Consider the following 15,212-nt stretch of genomic DNA (forward strand, 5'->3'; position numbering starts at 1 on the left):
CAAAATTCCGGAAATTTACAGGAAAGTTTCCGACCCTTTGCAACCCTAAGTGCAACTTTAGTAATGATGGTGTTGGGAAACAGATCCTTCTACATTTGTTCAAATTCTAGTTTTAATTGTGAGCTATGTTGAATTTATTACACATCATAGATTTATTTCTGATTCATGGTGGTTTTATCGCAGTTAGATGGAAAAAAGTAAATAGTCATTTTAGGGTCATAGATTTAGCTGGTGGTAACTTCTGGTTTAGAAACTGGGTGGTTCGAGCCCTGAATGCTGATTGGCTGACAGCCGTGGTATATCAGACCGTATACCATGGGTATGATAAAACATCTATTTGTACTGCTCTAATTACGTTGGTAACCAGTTTATTATAGCAATAAGCCACTTCGGAGGTTTGTGATATATGGCCTATATACCATGGCTAAGGGCTGTATCCAGGCATGCTTAAGAACAGCCCTTAGCCGTGGTATATTGGCCATATACCACACCACTCCTACCTTATTGCTTAAATAGACACACCACTGGACTATGGTTTTAAACAATCAGCATTCAGGATTAGACCCACTCCTTGTATAATTGGTGAATATTTGTGAAATATTTGTACATATCCATGGTTTATGGTTTAATTTGTGAAATGTATTTTTTATATATTTACATTGATTGTTTTATTTACTAAATATGTCAATATATTCACAGATCATAGTTTTATTTGTGAGTTATGTTGAATGTATACGCACGGATCGTGGTAGACATATTTACAGAATAAAGCAACAAATCTCACTCCATATTTATCAAACATTGGATTATTGAAAGAACACTGTCTCCTTATCAATACAGAAGCGTAAAAAAGACATTGACTATGCATCACTGAGCTACCAGCAGTCTGACTTTCAGTCTAGGGCTAGGCTACAAAACCGCATTCTTATGCGCAAAAACATGCGCAGCTGTGAGCGCAAAATAAATAGTTCCGCACACAGACCCAGAGAAAAAAAGTTCTCATGTTGGGCTGGACAGAACACCACCCCGAGTACCTAGCTAACGTTACGAGGATTGGGAGCACGCCAAAGACAGCTAACGTTAACTGGGCTTCATCAAATCTGGAGGTCCTTTTAATAACCCAATAAGATTTGCTAGCCAAGTGGCGAGAGAAATTGCAACTTATAATGGCCTCGGAAGAGCTTTATGAGGTGAGTTAGCTACTATCTACTGCTAGCTAGCTAGCTAGCTGAAATGTTTTTTTGTTCGTGTAGCTAGCTAAATTAGCTTCTTAGCCAGCCACCTGGCTTGAAAGACACCTCATATTAGCTTGAGCTTCATAAAAATTTCAGTCCAAGAAGTTGCCTACTAAATCGAAATTGGGCCACCTTAACGATAGCTAGCTTGCTGACTGTTCGTTAGCCAACGTTAGTTAGCAGTGATACCGACGATGCATGTCATGTGTTCTTGGCTATTTTACCCGACCAACTTGCCTAAGCTAGGCTAGTGAGTGAGTTAACTAGCTAGCTAGCTATTGGGTGCTACAGTCTCTGAAGCAAGAGGGTTTTGCCTCACCTCTAACTTAGGTCTTGTGGCCAGGTTTTTAAACAAATCAATGTAGCTAACATTGTAGGCTTATGCTTTCACAGAGGTACTATTCTATATGTAATTATGTGAATGCTTTCCAGTTATTAACGTTGTTAGTAGTAGTCCAGGCAGATATGTGCCACATTTTAGGTGATATGTGAACTTTTTCCTAAAGGCATGAAACTTGGTACAATTGTATAGTTTGGGGCCCTGAACATTTTCAGATATAAAACTCCTCCTGGTGGCTATTGTCCGTTCCGAGGAGTAACAAGTAGGGGTAGACTTACCAATTAGTTAGTGTTTTTACGGATAACAATTTTGAGTTATTAAGCGATGAAAATGCATCACTCTGTTACCAAATTGTTCAGGGCCCCCCAAATTGGTAACGGTGACCAAAACATCTGTAACAGAATGACTGCAATTGAATTGGCCACAAGGGGAAATCAGATGGTTAAGCATTGCACCTTGCACTACCATTAATGTACCTCTATTCCACCTCGCAAGTTTGCGTTTCCTTCTCATTTAACTTCTCAAAGTATTGCCATATACTGTAGGACTTCGCTGCTGTCGCTTTCCTCATTGACATTTTCCCAGCTGTTAACGACGATGACATAGTGGTGGAGAGTTGACTCCAAAATAATTGATTCCTCGACTGTCAACTCCTGGTGTCGACTCCCATTCCTGACTGTCAAGATTTGATACGGCGAGAGAGGGGAGGGGCACAGTATAGGCAGGTCGGCCACCAGGCAGACAGTCAGAACTGTGCACTAGGCCTATCTATATGCAATCAAATGCTATATCTCACAATTTCTTGGCTTGCAATGTCTTGCAAAGTCAGTAAAGTACAGCCTGTCATCAATGAATAGGCTAGGATATTCTACATCCAACAGACCGAAGACTGAGCACACACTCGCATTATTAGAGAAGAGAAGGAGCAGGCGAGCCAGCAAGAGGTAGCGAGCGGCCGGGGCAGAAATAGTTGTGTGCATATCTTGGTAATCTGTGTCTCACAAATTCACGAAAGTAGCCAAAAATGTGCCTATTCCTCTCTGGTTTTATTTACATTTTACAACTTCCCCCAGGCCTTTATAGCCTATCGTTTAGTTAGGCTATAACACGAAAGATTACGTTTGTGATAACTGCACTGTGATTTTTAATTATGTGTATTTTTCTTAATCCCAATTTAGATTACAGTATAATGTAATATACTACAATACTTCTCTACAGTACCAGGGGTCGAATTAACTTTCAGAATTCAGCAATTTATAAACGCGGACCATCAAACAAATGGATGTACTTAAACCATTTCACCTGCTTTTCATATAGATTATTATTTTTTGCCTCAATAGAGGGATGCGGGGTGTGCAACTCTAGTTTTTCTTCACACAAAATATGTTATTGCAACACATTCGGCAGAAAATGAAATTGTTTTCATCAGATGACAACAGAAGTGCAACGCTATTTGGCTAGCAGCCACACAAGTAAATTAGTTTACAATAAAAAAAGTATTTTTTGCAAAAACAATGCATGGCCATCATATTTCTGTATATCATAGAGGGACTATAGCCAGCTACATTTCCTAATGTTTTGCTTGAAGTTAATCTTGCATTTTTAACTTGCTACCGGAGAAAAATCCGAGTAGAGATGTGCAAATGAAGCACGAAATTAGTCCTTTTACATTCATGATTTGGAGCGAACCCTGACTGAAGCGGTGCAGAATTTACAAAAATAAGCCTTTTTAGATCTGCGCTTTCAAAACACAGCGTGATATTTTTTCCACGTTTTGTTTCCTTTTCTGCGTGAAAAATGTGAAATCCTGTGTTAACGCGACCCCTGACTACTAACATCTCTCTGCTTGCCTCTTCCTCCTCCTGCATTGCAGACTGCTTCATCCTTACCACTGTCTGCCTCACTACTCTGTTTTAAAAATAGAATTTTATAGACATGAGAATAATATTAAATTGTCTTTATACTGTATTTCACTCAATTTTATAAATCTTTTTTATTTAATTTACAATGACGGCCTACCAAAAGGCCTCCTCCGGGGACTGGGCCTGGGATTAAAAAATAAATATAGGACAAAACACACATCACAACAAGAGAGACAACACTACATAAAGAGAGACATAAGACAACAACATAGCAAGGCATCAACATATGACAGCACCCCATGGTTAGCAACACAACATAACAACATGGTAGCAACACAAAACATGGTACAAACAATATTGGGCACAGACAACAGCACAAAGGGCAAGAAGGTAGAGACAACAATACATTCACACAAAGCAGCAGCAACTGTCAGCAAGAATGTCCATGATTTAGTCTTTGAATGAAGAGAACCTGTCCAGTTTGAGTGTTTCCAGTCGCTAGCTGCAGTGAACTGAATAGAGGAGCAATCCAGGGATGTGTGTGCTTTGGGGACCTTTAACAGAATGTGACTCGCAGAACGGGTGTTGTATGTGGAGGATGAGGGCTGCAGTAAATATCTCAGATAGGGGTGAGTGAGGCCTAAGAGGGTTTTATAAATAAGGAACCAGTGGGTCTTGCGACGAGTATACAGAGATGACCAGTTTACTGAGGAGTATAGAGTGCAGTGATGTATCCTATAAGGATCTTTGGTGGAAAATCTGATGGCCGAAGGGTAAAGAACATCTAGCCGCTCGAGAGCACTCTTACCTGCCGTTCTATAAATTATGTTTCCGTAATCTATCATGGGTAGGATGGTCATCTGATTCAGGGATATTTTGGCAGCTGGGGTGAAAGAGGAGCGATTACGATATAGGAAACCAAGTCTAGATTTAACTTTAGCCTGCAGCTTTGATATGTGCTGAGAGAAGGACAGTGCACCGTCTAGCCATATTCCTAGGTACTTGTATAAGGTGACTACCTCAGATGTGAGAGGGGCATTCTTCTTACCAAACCACATAACCTTGTTCTGAGCACCTCCAAAACAAAGGTAACGGGTAGAGAAAGTTTGTTGGACACTAAGAAAGCTTTGTTGTAGAGCATTTAACACAACATCTGGGGAGGGGGCAGCTGAGTATAGGACTGCATCATCTGCATATAAATGGATGAGATAGCTCAGGCAGTAGAAGGCTATGTTGTTGTTCTAAATTGTGAGCGTGGGGCTTAGGATCAAGCCTTGGGGTACTCCCTTGGTGACAGACAGTGGCTAAGACAGCAGATTTTCTGACTTTATACACTGCACTCTTTGAGAGAGGTAGTTAGCAAACCAGCCCAAAGACCCCTGAGAGACACCAATACTCCTTAGCTGGCCCACAAGAATGGAATGGTCTACCGTATCCAAAGCTTTGACCAAGTCAATAAAAATAGCAGCACAATATTGCTTAGAATCAAGGGCAATGGTGACATCATTGAGGACCTTTAACCTCACTAGGGGGTGACCTGGTCAACATCCAGTGAAATTGCAGAGCGCCAAATTCAAAAACAGAAATACTCAGATTTAAAAAAAACTTTACGGAAAAAGCACACAATGGACTAATCTGAGTACGGCGCTCAGACGACAAATCAAGCCAATCCGCCATGTTGGAGTTAGCATAAGTCAGAAATAGCATTATACATATTCACTTACCTTTGATCTTCATCAGAATGCACTCCCAGGAATCCCAGTTCCACAATACATGTTTGATTTGTTCCATAAAGTCCATAATGTATGTCCAAATTACTCCTTTTGCTTCGTGGGTTCAGTACACAATCTAAACTCACGACGCGCGGGCAGGTCCAGGCAAAAGTTCAGACAAAAAGTCATAATACAGTCCGTAGAAACATGTCAAACGATGTATAGAATCATTCTTTAGGATGTTTTTAACATAAATCTTCAATAATGTTCCAACCGGAGAATTCCTTTGTCTTCAGAAAAGCAATGGAACACAGCTCGCTCTCACGTGAACGAGCGTCACGAGCTCAAGGCATTCTGGCAGACCTCTGACTCATTCCCCTCTCATTCGGCCCCACTTCACAGTAGAAGCATCAAACAAGGTTCTAAAGACTGTTGACATCCTTAGGAAGTGCAACATGACGAATATCCCACTGTATCTTCAATAGGGAATGAGTTGAAAAACGACCAACCTCAGATTTCCCACTTCCTGGTTGGATTTTTTCTCAGGTTTTTGCCTGCCATATGAGTTCTGTTATACTCACAGACATCATTCAAACCGTTTTAGAAACTTTAGAGTTTTCTATCCAAATCTACTAATAATATGCATTTTCTAGCTTTTATGGCTGAGTAGCAGGCAGTTTACTCTGGGCACGCTTTTCATCCGGATGTGAAAATACTGCCCCCTACCCAAGAGAGGTTAACCACGTCTCAGTAATGACCAACACATCTGGATTGGAGCTGTGAACCCACACTTTTAATTGATCCATTTTAGGTAATAAGCTTCTAGTGTTAACGTGCAGACAACCCAGGCTTTTACAAGAGCAGAAATCAGTGAAGCAGAGTCAGAATTGGCACTAGCAACAGTAGATGGGCCAGGGTGGACATGCACATTTCCAGATATCATCAACAGTAATACAATCAAGGCATGGCATAGTACAGGGAGAGCTCTGCAGTGCTGATTCATGACATCTGAATTAGAGGTCGACCGATTTTGATTTTTCAATGCCGATACCGATAATTGGAGGACCAAAAAAGCCGATACCGATTAATCGGACGATTTTTATTTATTTATTTGTAATAACGACAATTACAGCAATACTGAATGAACACTTATTTTAACTTAATATAATACATCAATAAAATCAATTTAGCCTCAAATAAATAATGAAACCTGTTCAATTTGGTTTAAATAATGCAAAAACAAAGTGTTGGAGAAGAAAGTAAAAGTGCAATATGTGCCATGTAAGAAAGCTAACGTTTAAGTTCCTTGCTCAGAACATGAGAACATTTGAAAGCTGGTGGTTCCTTTTAACATGAGTCTTCAATATAAGAAGTTTTAGGTTGTAGTTATTATAGGAATTATAGGACTATTTCTCTCTCTATGATTTGTATTTCAAATACCTTTGACTATTGGATGTTCTTATTAGAGGTCGACCGATTTATGATTTTTCAATTCCGATACCGATTTTATTGGAGGACAAAAAAAGCCGATACCGATTAATCGGCCGATTTATAAAATATATATATATATATATATATATATATATATATATATATATATATATATATATATATATATATATATATATATAAATCATACACACACACACACACATTTTTGTAATAATGACAATTGCAACAATACTGAATGAACAATGAACACTTATTTTAACTTAATATAATACATAAATGCACACAGCTCTGAAGTGACAATGATACTGAAGAGTCTGCTTAGGAGACATACTCTCAACTGTTTGAATAAAAATAGAGTTTAAGTTACCTGTGATGATTGTTGAAAACAAAAACTTTAATTTCTATATGCAGGAAATCCTATTTCAATAATGGGCATGGTAAGAATTGACAACCAAAGTGTGAGTCATAATTCCCATGATACCTAGCAAAATCTGAAAAGCGGTTCCTTCATTTATTCCATAGGATATTTTTAGATTCACTTAAAATAAGGTCTGTGTTTCGTGTAGGCTTACATCACCGTGCCAATATTATAACTGTAGATATCCATAGGACAAGGTAACTCTCAATATTGGCTAAATATAAGCGAAGATAAAAAAAAATGTAGAGTGGATTTATGAAAATATTGACAAACGTTACCTTATCCTAGTGAGATTTACACGGGTATCAAAACGTTGAGGCGGTTTAAGCCTGCACGAAACACAGACCTTATTTGAAGTAGATCAAGACATTCTCTATGGAAGACATGAACGGTAAAATAACGAAGGAACCCCTTTCAAATTCAGCCCGCAAGTTATTACAGGAATTATAACGCGTCGACTATTTCTCTCTAAACCATATACCTTTGATTAATCAGGAAACTATCACCTCGAAAACAAAACGTTTGTTCCGTATTTTATCTAACGGGTGGCATCCATGAGTCTAAATATTCCTGTTACATTGCACAACCTTCAATGTTGTCATAATTACGTAAAGTTCTGGCAAATTAGTTCGCATGTTATGCAGGTTTAAAAAGATAAATATGCAGGTTTAAAAAGATATGCTTCTGTGTATTGATTAAGAAAGGCATTGATGTTTATGGTTAGGTACACGTTGAAGCAACGACAGTCCTTTTTCGCGAATGCGCACTGCATCGATTATATGCAACGCAGGACACACTAGATAAACTAGTAATATCATCAACCATGTGTCGTTATAACTAGTGATTATGATTGATTGATTGTTTTTTATAAGATAAGTTTAATGCTAGCTAGCAACTTACCTTGGCTTCTTACTGCATTTGCGTAAAAGGCGGGCTCCTCGTGAGGCAGGTGGTTAGAGCGTTGGACTAGTTAACCGTAAGGTTGCAAGATTGAATCCCTGAGCTGACTCCCCCTGAACAAGGCAGTTAACCCACCGTTCCTAGGCCGTCATTGAAAACAAGATTATGTTCTTAACTGACTTGCCTAGTTAAATAAAGGTGTAAAAAAAAAAAAAAACGCCATCCAAAATTTTCGGTTATGAAAACTTTCAATCGGCCCTTAATCGTTGCGATTAATCGGTCGACCTCTAATCTGAATGTGCATCAGATGGCAACAAGATCATATTGTAACAGCAATTTCATCAGGTAACATGTATACAAAGCCGGCGAGAGGTGGTTAGAATAGGATGGGAGGCCAAAAGTCTGTGTAACTAATAGTCAGAGTCCCGAGTGTGGAAACAGTCTGTCCCACGGTTGGGTAAAGAAAGTTTGTAGTCAACAAAGTATGCAGGAGTAATGGGGCAAAATGCACACAAAAAATATATATATATAACGACTTGGGGCTAGCCATTCTAAGTTCAGAGTCACTCGCCCCAACATGCTGTCCCAACACATAATGACATGACATGACAGTGCATTCTAACACTGTAAAAGGCCCTTAGTTGGCTCAAATTGTGTATTTTATGACAATTTGAAGAGAAGGAAGTTATTAATGTGTTTGATAAGATTAAAGATTCTCTCATGGGACCCTATTTCAATTTCAGGGGATCCCAAGTTTTGGAACCACTGTACTACTAACCTCTCTCTCGGCTTGCTTCCTCTCTCCGTCTCCTTCACCTCCTGCATTGCAGCCTGCCTCAGCTTCACCACTGTCTGCCTCACCACTGGTACGCAATATAATATTATTTATGTTGATTTGAAAATTGGATTACACTTTTTAAATGTTACATAATGCTTGAAAATGAAGCTCAGGTTAGAGGTAATGCAGAATCAACCATTTCTGATTCTGCTTTACTGAAAATGTATGAATGGAGTTAACCATTGATACCAAGCTAAGGCAGGAGCAACTGCACACTGCTAACCCCAAGAACGACATAAGAAGGATGGAGTCTTTCAGCAGTTGATGTCGCAACAGAATCTGCTGCGTCTTCTGGACGAATAAAATGCAGTAGAGTAAGCTATACAAGAAGACAAAATGTCACACAGCATATCAAGAGACTGATTTTGATGACTTGGCCACATTCTCAGAATGCCCAGATATAGACTCATTATAGCATTATGTCCATATGGGGATGAAGTGGATTGAAGCATAGAATATTAGATCTTTGTCGGCCTATGTGGACAGCTCTCTGGCTAGAGAGTTGTACACTGATCTTCTATGACCCTGTTGGTCATCCATGCCATGAATCTTCGTCACATACTCTACCATACTCTCTTGCCTAAATTGACAATTTGTCTGGCCTAGATGGTCATATGCACTCCAACCTTCTACTTGGTACAGCTGAAGGAGGTTCCTTCCATCTTTTCTTTATTTCCTTTGCTGCTGCTTGGTCTTTGGGAGTATAGGCCGGGGTGTTGATAATCGCTGTTGTGAAAAGGGAATATTAGTATTAATTAGCATTAATAAAGAACATTAGTATTCATTGAGTTTGAAGTGCTGCACCAATGCATCATTTGTGGGTGGATTTGCTCATTTTCTGTTTTTTCAACATGAGCTTGATTGATGTTATCATGACTGAGTCCATAAAGGAAAATTGTGAATTGCTCCAAAATGGACATGTTCTCTTCTGAAATATAATTTGGCGAGTGGCATTTGGGATCCACAAGCACTTGAGGTACATACTGTCTGTGCCCATGAAATCAAAGTCCATGAGTCAAGATCATTTCAAAGGCCTTTCTGTGCTCCATGAATTTACAGTGTCACACAGTAGACACCTTTACAGGGAAAAGACAACCGCAGAAGATGACAGTTTGGCTCTGTATGCCACAGAAATAATATTCTGTTGCATCAGAAACTATTTGAATTTGCTTTCTTACCCTGGCAGTCCATCGTTTTATATAATAATCTGAACTGTTTGTGATTGTAATCCTTGACCATCGAAACACAGGGGTAGATATGACATTTTCCATGTTATGTTTGGTACAGGAGATATGACGCAAAATATTTATATTTTTTTTTACCTTTAACTAGGCAAGTCAGTTAAGAACATTCTTATTTTCAATGACGCCTAGGAACAGTGGTTTAACTGCTTTGTTCAGGGGCAGAACAACAGATTTTTACCTTGTCAGCTCGGGGATTCGATCTTGCAACATTTCGGTTACTAGTCCAACGCTCTAACCACTAGGCTACCTACTGAACAAAATATAAACGCAACGTGAAGTCTTGGTCCCATGTTTCATGAGTTGAAATAAAAGATCCCAGAAATGTTCCATACGCACAAAGCTTATTTCTCAAAAATCTTGTGCACAAATTTGTTAATGTCCCTTTTTGTGAGCATTTCTCCTTTGCCAAGATAATCCAGCCATCTGACAGGTGTGGCATATTAAATGGCATGATTATTACACAAGTGCACCTTGTGCTGGGGGCAATAAAAGGCCACTAAAAGGTGCAGTTTTCTCACAATGCCACGGATGTTTTGAGGGAGCATGCAATTGGCATGCTGACTGCAGGAATGTCCACCAGGGCTGTTGCCAGAGAATTGAATGTTCATTCTACCATAAGCCACCTCCACCGTCATTTTAGAGAATTTGGCAGTACGTCCAACCGGCCTCACAACCGCAGACCACGTGTAACCACGTCAGCCCAGGACCTCCACATCCGGCTTCTTCACCTGCGGTATGGTCTGAGACCAGCCAACCGGACAGCTGATGAAACTGAGGAGTATTTCTGTCTTTAATAAAGCCATTTTATAGGTGGAAATCATTCTGATTGGCTGGGCCTGGCTCCCAAGTGACTGCGCCCCTGCCCAGTCTTGTGAAATCCATAGATTAGGGCCTAATTCATTAATTTCAATTGACTGATTTCCTTATATGAACTGTAACTGTTGCATTTTATATTTTTGTTCACTATACATTTTTTGTAACAGGAAATGGCAGCCATGAGCTGCTTTTGGGATGGCTCCATATCTGAAAGTTTTTCATGCTTTTATGAAAGGTGAACATTAATTTTCACACATGGCCTGGACGATAGGTGAACCGTTACAAGTAGCCAGCCCATCCTATCTATACTATGTGAGGTAATGGAGTAAAGTTACATTGAACATTTTAGTTTCAAACTCTTTTGTTCAAGTTTGCCATTTACCTGTAGTTAAATTGCCTACATTGACAATCTTACACACAGTTTGGGTTAAACACACAAATAACTACACTAATCAGCAATATATCTATAAAATCAAAGCCTATAGAAGGAATATCGTAAAGTAGGCCAATACAAAAAAAACTGGCCCAATTAGCCATGAAATCTTCTATTCATTAGTCACACGCCTGTGGGTAGAAACAGCCTTTTTGGAGCTGGTGGTCTGGGTCTAATACTATGGCTAGACCATTGGGATGAAAACAGTTCATGGACTGATGTGGCTGGGGTCCTTGATTATACAGAGGGCGGCAGTGGTTAATGAAAATGTCCTTGATAGATGGCAACTCTTTTCCTAGGTGCCTCCTCCTAGGCTAGGTCAATATATGTGGGGTTGCCTTATTTCTGAGGTCTACCCCGAGTTAGAAACATCCTACTGGAGATCTGAGGGTGTTCGAAGAAGCTATAGCAGGGTTGTATTCATTAGTGCAAACGGATACCAAAAACAAGCATTTCTTATTGGACAAGTTTAGGGAGTCCTGCCCTGTTTGTCCTTTTTTGTCCATTTGGGTGCCTGGTGAATACGACCCTGGAATATCACAGATGATTTCACCATATGGCTGATTGTTTCTCACGTCACGTAGCCAGCCCATTGTATGCTATAGCTGTTACGTTTTAGTCTCATGATTTGTGACTTGGTGACTGCCCTAAATCTAGTCACTGCCAACTTTTTAAAAATTCTGTTACAGGTTGAGAGAATTGTGGACAAACGGAAGAACAAGAAGGGAAAGATTGAGTACCTGGTGCGCTGGAGGGGCTATGGCTACGAGGGGGACACCTGGGAGCCCGAGACACACCTCTCTGCCTGTGTGGAGTTCATCCACGATTTTAATCGGCAACACGGCGAAAGACAGAGAGACAGTACTTTACTGCGCTCCACTCGAAGTACTCCCAGCACCACCCACAGCCACAGTTCGAGAAACAACGCCCGCAAACAGATCTGCAGGCCTCAGCCACCCAGTGGAGCAGGAAGCCATGCTCTAGTAAAACACGGGAATGACTCTTCGCCCACCACAGCAGCTACGGCCATCTCAAAACAGTTGCCACCACTTGACGCTGGCGTGGCACACACTAGAACGAACATGCAGCTTAACTTGAGCCAAAAGTACAGTGTTTCGGCCACCGGTGACATTTGTAGACCTGGCTTCACAAGCGGGCCTGCGGCTTCTCCGGTGGGCACGGTGCGTCGGAGCATGGACCTGGCGAAGTCCGGGATCAAAATCCTGGTACCCAAAAGCCCCATGAGCAGCCGGGCGGACTCTGAGTCTTCGCCTAGCGAGGCGGCCCACTGTCTGGAGCAAGGTGGTCAGGAGCAGGACTCTGTGCCCCCAGAGGTGGCCCTTTTGGAAAAGCCTCCAGGGTTGTTGCTGGGGCCTGGGGAAGAAAGAGCGCGCATGGGGACCCGGCCCAGGACTCAAAGCCCATTAATTCCTCAGCAAGTCCCCATAACACCCGCATCCATACGCACACTCAATGGGAAAGGTAAGGCTCTAGGGCGATTCCACGCCAGCGGCAAATATTTGTGGGTATCTCAGATTACTTTTCTGGCAATTCTCACAACTTCACGAGGAGGAAAGATGTTTGAAATGTTTTTTACATTTATCATGATGAAAGTGGCCATTTTAGGCCTTTTTTAGACCTATACATGCATCCTATAAGACGCTATGATCCGTAAACTGTACATGATACAGACATCTTAGTGTCATTATACTCCTAATAGTGTGCTCTAACATATGGAGTATGTCTAGATTCTGAAATACAAATGTTCACATTAATTTATTCAACATTAGAACTATTTAATGGATATCAAAACTACCCTTTTTGATTTAGCTTATTTTTAGACATATTGTTTGGAACAATATACTCTTCAAACGCATCACATTTCCAGAGTGGGCTCTCTTGGTACTTGTAAGGATATGACCCATTTTATACATAAAAATGTACATTATAGGTCATTAACCAATCTCAGTCCTCCTTTAGGATTGCACATTCAGCAAGTCACCAGCAGAGGGCATTCCTTGTAATCCATTTACCATTCGCTGTGTTGGTGGTGCCCATAAAAATTGATCAGAACTTCAGAATTAGCGGAGAGCCCACTCTGGAAAAGTGATGTACTTGTAGAGTATATCGTTCCAAACAATGTCTTTAAAATGAACAAAATCAAAAGGGCGTAGTTAAGAGATTAATGTTAAATAAGAGATTAATGTTAAATAAATGAATGTCTATTTCAGAATCTAACATACTCCATATGTTAGAGCACATTATAATGAGTATATGTAGGGTTCACAGATCATAAGGTCTTACAAGAGGCATGTATTCATACCCCCTGACTTATTCCACATTTTGTGTTACAGCCTGAATTCAAAATGGATTAAATAAATACATCTCACCCATCTACACCCACAACCCCATAATGACAAATTGAAAACAAAATACAGAAATATCTAATTTATATAAGAATTCACACCCCTGAGTCAATATATGTTAGAATCATCTTTGGCAGTGATTACAGCTGACAGTCTTTCTGGGTAAGTCACTAAGAGCTTTGTACAACTGGATTGTACAATATTTGCACATTATTCTTTAAAAAAAATATTCAAGCTCTGTCAAGTTGTTTGTTGATCATTGCTAGACAGCCATTTCTAAGTCTTGACATATTTTTTGTATTTATTATGGGTCCCCATTAGCTGCTGCCAAAGCAGCAGCTACTCTTTCTGGGGTCCAGCAAATTTAAGGCAGTTCATACAATTTTCCATAAGGTGTTTTTTAATCTGTTTTTAAAATCAAATTTTACTGCTTTACTTGAAGTGGAATAATAGTTCCATGTAGTCATGGCTTTATGTAGTACTGTGTGCCTCACATAGTCTGTTTTGGACTTGGGAAATGTGAAGAGACCTCTTGTGGCATGTCTTTTGGGGTATGCATGGGTGTCCGAGCTGTGTGCCAGTAGTTTAGACAGACAGCTCGGTGCATTCAACATGTTAATACCTCTCATAAATAAAAGTAGTGGGGAAGTCAATCTCTCCTCCACTTTCAGCCAGGAGAGATTGACATGCATATTATTAATATTAGCTCTCTGTGTAGATCCAAGGGCCAGCCGTGCTGCCCTGTTCTGAGCCTATTGCAATTTTCCTAAGTCCTTTTTTATGGCACCTGACCACACGACTGAACAGTGTCAAGGTGTGACAAAATTAGGGCCTGTAGGACCTGCCTTGTTGATAGTGTTGTTAAGAAGGCAGAGCATTGCTTTATTATAGACAGACTTCTCCCCATCTTAGCTACAACTGAATCAATATGTTTTGACCATGACAGTTTACAATCTAGAGTTACTCCAAGCAGGTTAGTCATCTCAACTTGCTCAATTTCCACATTATTTATACAAGATTTAGTTGAGGTTTAGGGGTTTAGTGAGTTTTTTTCCAAATACAATGCTTTTAGTTTTAGAAATATTTAGGGCTAACTTATTCCTTGCCACCCACTCTGAAACTAACTGCAGCTCTTTGTTGAGTGTTGCAGTCATTTCAGTCGCTGTATATTTTCAAACTGATTTAAAGTCAAAACTGGCCACTCCGGAACATTTCAATGTCGCCTTGGTAAGCAACTCCAGTGTATATTTGGCCTTGTTTAGCCACCATCATACCTGAAAATATGAAGAGTGGTACTCAGTGATGTGTTTGGCTCAAACATAATGCTTTTTTTTCTGGACATAAAGTTAATTTATTTTCCAAATGATTTGCAGTTTTACTTTAGTGCCTTATTACAAACAGGATGCATGTCTTCGGAATATTTTTTATTCTGTACAGGCTTCCTTCTTTTCACTCTGTCATTTGTTAGTATTGTGGAGTAACTACAGTGCATTTGGAAAGTATTTAGACCCCTTCACCTTTTCTACATTTTGTTACATTAAAAGCCTTATTCTAAAATTGATTTTTTTTAAATGCCCCCCTCAATCTACACACAAT

At 40.0% G+C, this 15,212-nt stretch overlaps 1 protein-coding gene across 3 annotated transcripts in view; it reads left to right on the forward strand.

Moving 5' to 3' along the window:
• The first annotated feature begins 838 nt into the window (after positions 1-838).
• Positions 839-15,212, forward strand: part of LOC129814491 (chromodomain Y-like protein) — a 30,452-nt gene continuing 16,078 nt past the window's right edge. Inside the window, exons 1-3 of one of the 3 annotated variants that reach the window (XM_055867640.1) lie at positions 839-1,190; positions 8,750-8,785; positions 11,940-12,732. In XM_055867640.1, coding sequence (XP_055723615.1) covers positions 1,167-1,190; positions 8,750-8,785; positions 11,940-12,732 — 853 coding nt within the window. In that variant the 5' untranslated portion in view covers positions 839-1,166. The remainder of the gene's footprint in view (positions 1,191-8,749; positions 8,786-11,939; positions 12,733-15,212) is intronic. The other 2 variants (XM_055867638.1, XM_055867639.1) reach the window with 2 other exon arrangements.

The sequence above is a fragment of the Salvelinus fontinalis genome, chromosome 17, assembly GCF_029448725.1.
Source record: "Salvelinus fontinalis isolate EN_2023a chromosome 17, ASM2944872v1, whole genome shotgun sequence".
Lineage (NCBI taxonomy): Eukaryota > Metazoa > Chordata > Actinopteri > Salmoniformes > Salmonidae > Salvelinus > Salvelinus fontinalis.